The sequence below is a fragment of the Paramisgurnus dabryanus genome, chromosome 12 (genome assembly GCF_030506205.2).
Source record: "Paramisgurnus dabryanus chromosome 12, PD_genome_1.1, whole genome shotgun sequence".
Classification (NCBI taxonomy): domain Eukaryota; kingdom Metazoa; phylum Chordata; class Actinopteri; order Cypriniformes; family Cobitidae; genus Paramisgurnus; species Paramisgurnus dabryanus.
The window spans coordinates 7,314,034-7,328,542 of record NC_133348.1 but is presented as its reverse complement, the minus strand read 5'-3'; the positions used below and the strand labels follow the sequence as shown (position 1 = coordinate 7,328,542).

Below are 14,509 nucleotides of genomic sequence, written 5' to 3'. Positions count from 1 at the left end.
ATGACCTATGAGCTCTGTATTTTTGGAGGACAGTCTCGCTAAGAAATGCTGGTTTATTATTTTCCCAGTGTTGATTAAGATCCCAAATTTAATTTAATCTATGCTGGGTTGTTTCAACCCAAAATGCTGTGTTGCTTTAACCCATTGTTGGATTAAATAGAAACATTTTCTGGTTTAATTTTACCTAACGGCTGTGTTTTCTGTGTTTGACCCAACGCCCCAGCATCTAACTTAAGGGGATCGCACACCGGCCGCGCAGCTCAGCGCCGCGTCGCGTCGCGCCTAGCAGAACTCTGAGGTATTGTAAACCGGAAGTGCACATTAAATAGCGCGAGCTTCGTCAGATAGCGTCTACTTCAAAATGCAAAATATTCGTTAGCAGCCAATGTTAATCATTAATGATTTGGGGCAAATATGATGTTATTTAATGTTAAGCTATGTGAGTGGCGCTGTGTGGCGCGACAGGGATTTGAACAACTTCCTGAGTCACAGCTGGGCGGCGCCGGTGTGCGTACACTCATAGAAAACAATGTGTTTAGTTGATTTAGAACGGCGCGGCGCTGAGCGGCGCGGCCTGTGTGCGATCCCCTTTACAGTCTCAACTTTATCATTTGCATTACATTGGCGCTCACGCATCAAACAGACACTTTATCCGTGATGCACAGCAAATTCAAATTGCACATTTTATTACAATATTGTATGTTTCCTGGGAAACGAACCCATGACCTTGGCGTCGCTAGCGCTGTTTTCCTTTCTCAATCCTCCTCGCTCCCTGACTTTTCTCCTTTGTATATTTCTCTCTCTTCTCAGTCGGCGAGGGCATATGTGGTGAAGCCCAGCTGTAGGCCGAGAGCAGGGCCTGTGGGAAAGCAATCGCGTTCCCAAAATAAAACTCTTTTCTCTCTCACCTCCCATCCGCGACAGCTGAGAACAGCGCTTCGCTTCATAATGTCCTATCTTTCTCTGTTCGTGCTCATTTAACTACACAGCCTTCAAAGTCTAGCGCACGATATATCCCAGAATGCATTCGTCTTGAAGAGCGAGGCTAAATAGTATGCATGCATTAATTCAGACAGAAACTTTCGGTCTGTCAAGTTATATTCAAAAGTCCTGTGCTCGTATGACAGCAAATATTCTACCAGCTGGGCCTTTTCATGCATTGAAGAGTACAGTTTTTATGTGTCTGTCTTCACTCTTTACATTACAATGGCCACTATTCTTCTGTACAGTGGTGTAGCTGGAGAGATCTCCAAGGCAATTTATCCGAGCGTCCTCCTCTCTGCTCATACAGCTCTGAAAAGCTTCTGCGCTCATAGAGATATTAGCCGGTGAATGAAAAGAAGAGAGGTGAGTTTGTGTTGAGTGCTGGATAAACTACATAAACTGAATCTGTCAACAAAAGTTTGTACGTTTGTACGCATTTGCTGCTGGACCTCAGAGATGCTTTACTGTATTTATTATCGTATACAGAACAGATACACTGTAAGTTTTTTAGTTGCTGTAAATTGAAGTTTTATTAACTTGGTTATGAGTTATTATTTCAACTTAATATTTAAAGTCACCATGAAACGGAAGTAGCGACTGCCTTATTTTCCCCGTGGTGACGTATATCCGAGTGAAACCGGCTTCTGAAATGAAGTAAGGCAGGGCTGGGTTTGAATTTGTCCATCAAGATCTGATTGGATCATTTGAAGTTGGGTCGTGTTGCTAATTGCTAATCACAGCGATCTTCTCCGGGACCCCGCCCACCTGCCACACCATATAAACACAGAAGTAAGGAGAGATTTGAAGGGAGAGGAGATTTGCGTTTTTGATTAAAAATTATGAGGGTACATGAATTTAGAAAAAAAACGAAGCTCACACAATGCAAAAAATTATTTTCAAGAAAAAAATTCTTAGTATTTTCGTCTTGTTCTCAGTAAAAATATCAAAAAATTCTTAAATTCAGATTCTTTTTCTTGATGAGCAAAACGACCCAAGAAAATAAGTCTAGTTTTTAGACCAAAAATATCAAATTTAAGTGATTTTGTGCATAAAACAAGAAAAAAAATCTGCCATGGGGGTAAGAAAAAAAATCTTGAAAATTTTTCTTAAACACTAAATTCAAGAAAAATTCAAGAAAAATTTGCCTACCGCATTGGCAGATTTCTTTGCTTGTTTTATGCACAAAATCACTTAAATTTAATATTTTTGGTCTAAAGACGAGACTTATTTTGCTTATCAAGAAAAAGCATCATAATTTAAGAATTTTTTGATATTTTTACTGAAAACAAGACAAAAATACTAAGAAATTGTTTTCTTGAAAATCATTATTTGCAGTGCAGATAAGTAATTTGTAATAAAAATACAATAATATTCCAAAACAAATGACAGTTTTTCATTTTTTTCTCATGGCAACTTTAAACTTTGACAAGGGATGAGTTGCTATAACTTATAAAAACAAATTAAAATTGCTTAACTTGATTTGACTTGTAAAGCCTTTTGATACTCTGCAAAAAATGACTGTCTTACTTAGAATATTTGTCTTGTTTTCAGTAAAAATTCTTAAATTAAGATGCTTTTCTTGATAGGCAAAATGACCTAGGAAAATAAGTGTAGTTTTTAGACAAAAAAATTTAACTTTTAAGTAAATTGGTGCTTTAAACAACAACAACAAAAAAAATCTGCCAATGGGATAAGAAAAAAAAATCTTGAAATAAGTTTACTTTTTTACACTTAATTCAAGATTTTTTTCTTATTCCATTAGCAGATTTTTTTTGCTTGTTTTAAGCACAAACTAGCTTACATTTTTTGTCTATAAACTAGACTTATTTTCCTAGGTCATTTTGCTCATCAAGAAAATACATCTTCATTTAAGAATTTTTTTTATATTTTTACTGAAAACAAGACAAAAATATTAAGTAAGAAAGTCATTTTTTGCAGTGTAAAACTTTTGATAAAAATTTTTAAGGTAGCAAATTTAAAAGTGCATACTAAACAATTTTTTACAGGGCTTTGTAGCTCTTTAATTAAGCTTAGCACTGATGGGAGAGGTGGAGCGCCATTTATTTTTGGTCAATATATTATTGTCGTTTCTTTTGGGTGAAAACCGATAATGCCATTTTGATAAAGAAATTTCAATGCATCACTATGCAATATCAAAATTTTCTTCCATGATGTCGCTACTCATTGATAAAATCCTTGAACAATTATTATAAATTATTAAAATCGCACCATAATTTATATACATATTTGACTCATAGACTGTAAAAAATGGACGTCGCTTCCCTCCATTATAATAAATTGAAGCCAAAAATGTCCGACCATGAGCGCTGCCATGTTACATAAAAACATCAGTTTGGAGCCAGGTCATCGCAGAAGGAATCGTCAGTGGAGTCAGAGGCGGAGCCACGGTATCAAACTTCCGCCCAAATGCTCTCATGCCCAATTCAACCACGCCAATCATAACGACATGCCCTGTTTTTGTAGCATCAAATTACTAGCTAAAATAAAAATTTTCTGAAAAATGTACAATTGAACATATTCAGCGTGATAACAACTACCTTAAAGGACCAAATCCATCTTTGTGAAAATTTTATTGGAAGTGTAAATAATTTTTTTATTTAGAGCCGAGTCCCATTCGTTTGCATGAGGCAGGCGGGGTTTATGACTTGTACTGCAGCCAAATCAAAGAACCAGCAGCTTCACTTTTCAAGATGTATGAGACTGCCCAACTCCACTAAAAGGCACACATGACTTGAAATATAGCTTCCCTAACACAATTGTGAAGTTACAGTAGTAGTGTTGCTAATTTGAGCGTTTGGCCATTTTTGTGTAAGCAGACTGTTATGGCCAGTGTACATGAACTAAGTTCGTATGTGTGACTATAGGGTACAGCGCACAGACATTTAAGAGCAGTTCTGTATTTTGAGGGATTTGTGTTGTCACCAGGTGCACATTTTGATGATATGTTGCTGCTATTATTCCAACTGTAACACAACGTATTGGTAGTTAAGATGAAACATCATTTAATTGAAACAGGTTTTTGTGCCTCGATGTGTTGGGCGGCTGGATGGGAACATGACTCTTGTGTTGTTGCTCAAAACAGCTTTTGTCTCAGCGCCGAACAAATACGTGACTTGTTTGATGTGACAATTAAGCTATTTAGAAGAAAGAACACGGCCTGGTTTCCTCTATATCTCTCTTTCTCTCTCTCTTTTTAAAAAGCAAGCATTGTTTAAAAACCAACCCATTCTCATGAAATGCGTATATAGCACGTACTGTGAAAAGTTGTGGATTACATATGCCAAATTCCAATGTTCACTTAATATAGCAAATTTTTTTTCATGTCATTTTATGTATTGGTTTCTATTTTTTTCTGTTTTAAACCATTGTTGCTTGGGTTTGGGGCTAGATTTGGGAGGATGTCATTTAAAATACGTGTTTGTCTATTTGTAAACCATGGTCACTTGAAGTTGGGCTTTGAATTGGGGTTTGGGTTAGGATGTCATCATTATACGTAACAAAAACTTGTTCTGACCCAGTGGCGTAGCAAGTGAGTCCCGAGCCCATATGCAAAAACTATTTACGGGCCCCCTTAAGCCAAAGCCCCCCCCCAACCTTGCCCGTTGGCACCGTTAACTGTTGCACGCAGGTCTGTTAACAACATATACTTTTAATAAGGTAGTCAAATATTTTTACTTTAAAGGGTAGATTTAAATAAAGAAGAACGAAATGTTTTGGGTTGTTTTTGACTCGTGCTTATCTTCCCTGCCTTCTCTTTTCTCTTTGAGGCCCCACTTTTATGTTTATATTTGTCCATCCTTAATGTTCATGTAGATAGCCGCTATAGTAACCTCTCACAATGTGTTTTTTTGGCGTGGCGATGCATCATGTTAAAAAAATGATGGCGTAGTAGTCTACGGCAGCTGCGGAGTGCAAAAAAAATAATAAACTCAAACAAGATATGACGGAGAAATTAGACATTGCGGAGAAATAAGAAATAATCACTATACATGATATGCATACAAAAATATATTTATTGCTGCCACAAATAAAAATTAAATTGAAAAAAAATTTTTTATTAAAAGCTGGGGCGGGCCCAGGGCCGGGCCCCCTATTGGCCCAGGCCAATTTGCACGTGCATACCCTGCATGCCCAGACGCTACGCCACTGTTCTGACCTCAAACCCAAGCGACAATGTAAAAAACAAACATTTTTTGAAAACAATACATAAAAAAGATGCACCTTATTAAGTGAACGGCAAGGACTGGTCTATCGTATGCACGCAAAATTGGAATTTGTTGTATGTATTGCATTACTTGTGTATCACACTGCATGCTATTTAAGCATTTTTCATGAGAATACACTGTAAAAAAATTCCGTAGAAATTTCAATGTTATTGCAGCTGGGTTGCCGATAATTTACTGTAGATTTACATTTATGTTATTTACTGGCAAGAGTTTGTTCAAAGTTAAATAAATTTTAAATATTATCAAGTCTTTATCTTTACAGAATAAACTATACAATAACAGCCTCATGCAAAGCATTCTGGGAACCAGAAATCATCATCAACCTTTTTCTGTTTTTTTGCTTCAGATTTTGTTTCCCAGAATGTTTTGCTTGATGCTGTTTTTTAGTTTTACTCTGTATAGACAAAGACTTGTAAATGTTTAATGTTCATTTAACTTTGAACAAACTCTTGCCAGTAAATAACATAAATGTAAATCTACGGTAAATTACCGGCAACCCAGCTGCAATTTCTACGGAATTTTTTTACAGTGTAGGCTGTTTGACACGGTTTGATAACTTGTTATTTGTGTATTTAAATAGTAAAATCTAAGTCTAATTTAAGCTTTCCCGCGTTTTGCTTTGCTTTTTAATACTGCCAAAGTTTTTATGCAGTCTTATAAATTATATTATATGTTAATGTCTCTTTAAAGTGCATTTTTGTCTTTTTTGCGTTGTTTCTGATGTGTGTTATTGTGTAAGACACAAGTCTGATCTTTTAAACTTCGGTCTGCTCACTGGTTCTTTATATATGGAAAGTAATTTGCATTTACCCATCTTAACACTGCAAGCGACATCAGGGTTTTAAAATTTTGAAACAAAGAGCAAACACATTTTTATGAAGTCCCCTCATGTTCTTTTGTGTGCATATTGTGTGCGTGATAAGTTGTTAGCCACAAATTTTTCAACCCTTGTGGGTGATTCAGATTTTAAAAAAAATATTTATGAGGAATGCTATTTGCAAAAATTTCGAAATGCCCATATTGTCTTTGTGCATACCAAAAGCAGATGCTTGTCCTTCAGTGCGAGTCATTTGAAATATCACAGCATTCTGCATCACTGAATGCATAACAAAACAAAACATCAATACTTGTGAGGCTTATATGACCCTTATAATTTTTTCTAAAGCCATCTGAAATTCAAATGTTATTCTCTTTTAACCTTCCTCTCCATCACAAGTCTCAAATCTCACATTTTAGTGAGCAAACATGGATCGCCTCTTGTGTGATGCTCAAGTAAATGTCGCTTTACATCAAGTAGATGTTTATAAGGGGTCTTTAACTAACAGAGAAGTGCACTGATATCATTTAGAGGTGAGATGAGTTTCTTTATTACTCAATTTAATAAGGAAGTCAATCAAGTTCATTGCACTCCTAACTTATAGTAATGGGCCTTTTAAAAGCGCCCGATGTTATTTTGATTAAAATGACCCCGGTCAGATCGTGAGTGTGCGTATGAATCAATCCAAAGGGGACTAAAAGTATTTGATGAACCCTCCAAGTGTGCCAAGTGTCTACGAATGTCTGTTTGATTGACAGGTGGTTTTATACATAAAGGTAATGTCTGGGTCCATGAAGGCTGTGGCCTTCTCCGTCTCTTTTTGTATCGTACTGCATACTTTATTTTCCCTCTCACACTTCAATTAAGTTGCTCCAGCACAGTGGCCTTAGAAGTTCTCCTAAAAATAGACCTGTCGAGTGAATAACGGTGTAAATGATCGGGAGGGCTACACCTAGTTTATTGGTGGATCTATTCTCTAGCTGTCTGTCTGTCCTTTTCTCCAAAGAGTACAGCTTACCTCAGTTTGACACAGAGAATTAAAGGCAGTCTTTATCAGCCGCCCGTGGCTATTTTTGTTCTGACAGACATTGGGATTATTTAAAATTCATTCGGAGTATCCCCGTCGCCCCGGTGTAGCTGGAAATCTTGCGGTGGGTCCGTAAATGTATATATCTGCTGTTTGGATATGTGCTGGCGGGAGCGCAGTGCACAGGCCTCGACAGTGGAAGGATGTTTAAGGATGTCATCGGCTCATATCATGTCAAGAGTTCTTTGAAGGAAGCGGTTTCAAGGTTTTCTTTTCCTGAAAAGAAAAAACGAGCGCTGTGTGCTTTGCTTTTCAGATTCCCCCAGCATCTGAGGGAGAGATGGGGAAAATGATGGATGGCAGACATGTCAAGTGCTTCAGTCCATCTGCCTGTCTTGCTTTTTTACTCTCTGTCTTGCACTCTTGATCTTCGTCTCACTTTTTCTCACTGTCTCCCTCTCTAGCCATCCTGTTGTTTGACTCGTTCCCTGTCTCACACTATGACTGTCTTGCTTTGTCTCAACTTCTCAATGTTTCTCTCACTGTCTCTTTCTCACTCTTTGTCTTCCTCTCTACTCATTACATGTCTCATTACATGTCTTACTCTCTCACTGTCTCTCTCTGCATCTGTTCCACTCTTTCTCTGATTTTTTTCTGGCAGATTTTGCATGTATGTGTGTGTGTGTTTCTTTCGCCGACTACAGGAAAAGAGTTTTATTTTGGTTAATTAGTCCCATTGCTTATTTACTTTTTAAAGTATTTTTTACATTATTTGGTTCCTCTCTCTATATCTCTTTCTCTTCACGCCTCTGCTACCACTGTTCACATGTGTTGCTGAATGTCGGTTCTAATCATGAAGCTCTTCTGTCAGTAACCTGCACTCACCTCTGTCCAAAAAAAAATAAAACGCACTCGCCTGTCGTGTTCTGCCTCCATCACCCCATTAAAAGCATTACAGTATCACAATTGAAATGTCACTCAATTCGGTATTAGCTGCTTCTTATGTTTCTCTTTCTCTCTCTTTCAGACGCTTAAATTCTCTCGTATCTTTCATTGAAGCAGTGCGATTATATTTTACAATCTTGCTGTATTTCCTTTGTCTTGATCAGCATCTCATGCATAGGATTAAGCCCCCAACTTAGAGGCACCCCCACAGGCCGTGTGCTGGGTCCGCTCACAAGCAATTATCTTCCGATTACGTTTGCCTATATGGCTGGGTCTATATAGCCTGCATCTAAGCTTTTAATGCGTTATGTGTTTGCACAGATCTGGCATATATGCATTTAAGTGGATTGGGTGGGTTGTGATGTTTACAGTATTTGATGTTATAACTTGTGGGTGGAGCTCTCTCCCATGCGCCAGAGAATAAATCAGTTTTCTGCATTTCTTTTTTTTGTTCAGGGCATTACAAGTACATCCAGCAATATGGGCGGATAAGAACCACATGTGGCCAGTGTGAATCCACAGCATAACAGCATTTATATAACCGTGCCAAACTGATATATTCTATGAATAATTAATGCAGCTTTGTTAAGGTGAGATGCAATTATTGCAGTGCTATGGTTCACAGATAGTGTACTAGCTTATACAGCATGTGTGTGACTAGTGGAGTGTAATTTAGAGGGATAGATTTAAAATCTCATTTGCTTTTGAAATACAGTCAACCGTTGGCAACAGCACGTTGCTGTGCTGTATAACACGGGAATAGCATTTAATCTAATACTTATCTTTTATCTGCAACACTGGGATGTGCTTCATATCAGGAATGATGGTCTCAATTTTGTCTTGTGCTCTTATAGGGCTTGAAATTAAATATTGATAACTCAATAAAACCAAAAAGTCTGTTAGCTTTAAGGATTTAGTAGTGAACTACAGTACTAAAAGTTCACCAATTTTTTATTTTTTTTTTCAATATGTTTTATTGTCATTTTCTCATTTTATAACCCCAGAACAAGTACACTTGCTTACACCTCTTCACATACATCTTCCATTAATACTTCTTAAAAAAAAATAATAATAATATTAATAAATAACAAAAAAAAAAAGTTCACCAATTACTCTTTATTAGCAGATATCTGCATTCATAGTTGACAGTATTTCTCTGCTGGGAAAACAGCAGAAAAGTACAAATTTGTTGTTGTCTTAATAAGCAGCGTATCTGTCTGTTTTGTTCGAGTTTTTTATACAGACGTAAAGCACATGCAAGCAAATGGTTCAACAAACTTTTTTTTGTAAGAACTGTGTAAATCGCAAATAATTTTTTAATGGAAATCTGTAATCTGATTTTTATCTCTGTTGGCTAATTCTGTAAAGAATCATTTATGGAGACCTCAAAGATTCTGAATCATTAAGTGGAATCAGATCCAGACCTTTTACTGAGTTTATATTAAGTAACATCTGTACTTTTCCTTAGTACATACTGGATACACATGTTGTTTTAGTCAAAAGCCACAATACCAACCAACAGCCCTAGTAAACCCTTATTTTTGTCTTATGTAGCAGATTACAATATAAAACAGCTATAGCCGGAGCGCAATAAATCCTGATTTTGTTGCAAAGCGTCAGAATGTCCAAAAGTGGCTTACTTTACTAAGAGCGTAATCTGTTTCCATGCGTACAAAAGAGGAAAAACTAATAACGCTACTTCCAACCAGAGCTCTCCAGTTATTACGTGTGGATGTCGGAAACGACAGCAAGATAAATAAGCCGTCGCATAACAATAAAGTTGTCACGCTAGCTTAAGAGAAAGCCACAATTTCTCTTACATATTCAAAAATTTGTACGTTTAGGAAATAGCACTTTACCAAACCTTAAAATGCATTGACAAGGTTTACATTTAAGCGTCCCGCAGATGTTTTTATCCAGATCGACTTACAGAAATTTTGAAACAAGAAGCGATTCATCTTAAAAAAAGACAATAAGTGCTATATAAGTGTACATGTTACAGTTTCTTTGTAGAATGAACAATACTTTTACAGCATTTATTAATATTTAAGATTTATGTTATTTTGCATATGGGCAATTTCATGCAAATGTCAAACTTGTTATGAAAAGTAAAGTTTTTACCAACATTTTTAACCATAACTTTGCAAAGTCTCTCTTTTTTATTATTTTCCATAGTTCAGTAAGTGCGAATTTTCATATCCATAATGCTGTTTCTTCCTCATAAATACACATTTTAATAAAATAAATATTAAATGTTATTTGAAGAACCATCCTTTCTTCATTTGTCAGGGATTTTTGCTTATGGTTTGTGCTTTTTAATTCACACATTTTCTACACTGCAAAAATAGATTTTCAAGAAAATAAAATCTTAGTATTTTTGTCTTGTTTTCAGTAAAAATATCTAAACATTCTTAAATTAAGATGCTTTTTCTTGATGAGCAAAACGACCCAAGAAAATAAGTCTAGTTATTAGACCCAAAATATTGAATTTAAGTGATTTTGAATTTTTCTTGAATTTAGTGTTATAAAATATTTCAAGATTTTTTTCCTACCTCATTGGCAGATTTTTTTGCTTGTTTTATGCACAAAATCACTTACATTTGATATTTTTGGTCTAAAAACTAGACTTATTTTCTTGGGTCGTTTTGCTCATCAAGAACAATCATCTTAATTGAAGAATTTTTTTGATATTTTTACTGAAAACAAGACAAAAAATACTAAGAATTTTTCTTTTCTTGAAAATCATTTTTGCAGTGTACAAAGTATTTTCATTGCACAAAATTACTTTCTTAGTATTTTTGTCTTGGTTTAAGCACAAATATCTAAAAATTCTGAAGTCAAGATGCATTTTCTTGTTGAGCAAAATAACCTAAGAAAACAAGCCTAGTTTTAAGACAAAAAAAATCAAATTTAAGTGAATTTGTGGATCACACCATCAAAAAAATCCGCCAACGGGGTAAGCAAAAAACCTTTTTCATTAAACACTAAATTCAAGAAAAATTTGCTTACCCCATTGGCAGATTTTTTTGCTTGTTTTATCACTTAAATCACTTACATTTGAAATATTGTCTCTAAAAACTAGACTTATTTTCTTAAGTCATTTTTCTCATCAAGAAAATACATCTTGATTTAAGAATTTTTAGATATTTGTACTGAAAAAAAGACAAAAATGCTAAGTAAGAAAGTGATTTTTTTGCAGTGTTGTTGTAAATAGACTGATATTTTTCTGATGTCTGATCTCTATTTTATAGGAAAACTAAAAACAGATGGTTCAATATTTTGGTAATAAATGCATTCTTTAAGTTTTGACTGCAAATGTCAAATCCATAGCGCAGGAATTGCTCAAATAGATGACATTTTATAAACAACAGTTCATTCATTTTTATAAATGAACATCAACCAAGATTTAAAAATACTATAAACATTGTTCAATCAAGTTGCTCATAATATCTTCTGCATTAACTCCCGATAATGTATATAATTATACTGTACGCCGTGTTACTTGTGTCACCCAGTCGAGTTTGTTTTGATTGGCTGTCGTGTGAATTAAGCTGCAAAAGAAAAGAAAACACTTAGAAGAATTTCGATAGATTGAGTGAAAACACAAGCGTTAAGCAGTCATCCTAATGTTGCTTGCCTTCACTTTAACAGATTTTGGGAAAATCAATTACTACCATTACTGACCGTGCTTTGCATCACCTAATTAATATTCATAAGCCGGTCTGATAAGATTTACAACACACACACACACACACTTCGTTCTTGCTCTCCTGAATAAAACTCAATAAAACTGTCTTTCTTGTGATTAGATTAATTAAAATCACGAGGACCTGCTGAACACTTAAAGTCATTAGGAAATCGTGGAATAGTTGGACGGCTCTTTTAACCATATGAAAAAGCCACGTAGACCTGGTGAATAAACACTCATTTTTCCGCTGTTATATGTTTGGAAGAATGTGGATTAAAATAAGTAGGTGGGCTGATTTTCTTTGCACTTCAATCTCATGTGGTGCGGGCAGCTGTTGTGAAACGTGTGTAAAACACACATGTGCGTATTCCCCTCACATGCCGGTGTGTTTATCTACAATAAAGCTGACGCTCACGTGTGTTATTTTTACCCGCAGCAACATTTCATGGCAGATACATAGAAGTTTGGTGCACGTCACGCCATGATGTGCGATTTGTTTGGTGCATTGTGTCACAACGAGATATAATTAATTGTTTTCATTTTCTCTCTGTATTCTAGAAAACGCCACATATCCTCTAAGAGGAAGTGATGTCACGACACCATCACCGTTTCGAGAGGGACTATCGAGCCCCCTGGGACCGTCGTGAACGACCATCAGGCCTTCACAATGGCGTGGGCAACAGCACCTGCTCCTCAGCGGCCCCGGCCATCGCCAACGGCAACAACCGTCCAGGGCTCCTCCCGCTCCCGGTTATCCCATCCCTCCTGCCCACCCCCATCACCATCGCCGTGACGACAGCCAGCAACGACCTCGCCACCAAACGTTCCGTGCCTCCGTCTACCGCGGCGCCCGCCGTGAAGGTAGGAGCCACGAGCGAGGAACCAAATCACTTGCATTTCTATTTTACTCGCTGCCAGATTGCTTCATTTAGTTCTCGCTCTTCTTTTCCTCACTAATTTTCTCTTTCATTATGCAAATGAGCAACTCTGAGCAATGGGCCGAATTAAGCTCGAGCCTGTGGTTCTGTCAAGTCTGTTGTGAGCGAGAAATAAAAGGCGTCAGCTTGCTATTTGAGCCGAGATGAATGCCATTCTGCTGAATTAGTTGAAGCAAAGAAAAAACCCCAGACTGCTGTTTGCCTTCCGTGCTGTTTAATCAGATTAGCCCGCGTTTCACTAAGATTTTATGCATAAAGACACTTTACCAGCTACTTACTACACAAATGTTGCTGCCCACGCGATGATAAAGCTCTGATTGACGCAACCTTCGTTTGTCTTTGTGAAATCCCACAGCAAAACAAAAACGATCCCAGTTTGAATATATTTTTCACTTTGTATGCTGAAAATTCCTCATTAATATGTAAAATGTGATGTTTACTATGGTATGAATCATTTTTGCAGTAGTAGAGTGACTGCATTTGTATCTTGAAGATTTCAGGGTCTGCTTGTAGATAAGATTGAAAGGTTTACGTTACGCTTTTGAAGACCTCTTCAGGGGAGAATGCATAATCTTGACACTTCACAATACAGCTCCTGTCATCTCATATTGCAGTTTTTGTTTGACGCTTTTAAATTAGTTAAACTACAGTTTAGCAACTGTAAAAAGTTGAAAAAATGAACAACTAAAAAAGTTAATTGAATCATTCCCACTGAAACGTTTAGGATCATTTACTTATTCTTTATTTGGTTACACTTTATTTGGATAGTCCACTTCTAGTTTCTACTAACCATAAGTAACTTTGCAACTACACGTGAACTAACTTTCATTAAAGAGCACCTATTATGGCCTTTTTACAAGATGTAATATAAGTCTGTGAAGTTTCAGCTCAAAATACCCCACAGATCATTTATTATAGCATGTCCAAAATGCCCCTTTTTTGGGTGGGAACAAAAACGGACTGTATTCGTGTCTGTAGCTATAAATGCAAATGAGTTACAGCTCCTCACTTCCTTACAAACAGACTTTCAGTTCAAATAGATCTGATTAATACAGTTTGGGACAATAGTATCTAGTTCGGCCATTCCCAAACTGTGGTCTGCGGACCACTAGTGGTCCGTGAGGGTACTGCAGGTGGTCCGTGTAAAGGAAAAATAAAATATAAAATAATATTTTTTTAAGAACAATATATATTTTTAAGAATATGTTTTAAGAATCTGTTGTACTGATGTGATGACCAGTTGTAGTTTTAGTGCTAATAAGCCTATTTAGAGGTGCCGATAAATTCAGGACTTTGTGTAGACTTTATGAGGTGGTCCGCAAAAATTCTTGATTACAAATAGTGGTCCAAACACACAAAAAGTTTGAAAACCCCTGATCTAGTTGACAGGGTACAACTCGCTGAGGGTGAAAACTGTGGTAATGCAGGACTGTAAGTGGGCGGGGCTTTATCAGTGTGATCTCACATTTATAAGAGAATCAAAATGGCATGTCTAATGAGACTTCTTTGGTTTAATGAGGATTAAAAAACTTAGAGCGGGTGGATTTTTTTTCATCATACACTGCTAGTCTAGTTTTTAGACCAAAACTATCAAATTTAAGTGATTTTGTGCATAAAACAAGCAACAAATCTGCCAATGGGGTAAGCCAAATATTTAATATTTATATAATATTTAAAATTAATATTTTTCTTAAACACTAAATTCAAGAAAAATATAAGAAAAATGCAAAAAAATCACTTACATTTATAATTTTTGGTCTAAAAACTAGACGTATTTTCTTAGGTTGTTTTTCTCATCAAGAAAAAACATCTTAATTTAAGAATTGTTAAATATTTTTACTGAAAACAAGACAAAAATACTAA

At 36.2% G+C, this 14,509-nt stretch overlaps 1 protein-coding gene across 3 annotated transcripts in view; it reads left to right on the top strand.

Annotated features, from left to right (window-relative positions):
* Positions 1-14,509, top strand: part of LOC135738335 (kelch-like protein 29) — a 325,496-nt gene that overhangs the window by 104,809 nt on the left and 206,178 nt on the right. For all 3 annotated transcript variants that reach the window (XM_065256340.2, XM_065256342.2, XM_065256341.2), the window contains exon 3: positions 12,267-12,569. In XM_065256340.2, coding sequence (XP_065112412.1) covers positions 12,297-12,569 — 273 coding nt within the window. In that variant the 5' untranslated portion in view covers positions 12,267-12,296. The remainder of the gene's footprint in view (positions 1-12,266; positions 12,570-14,509) is intronic.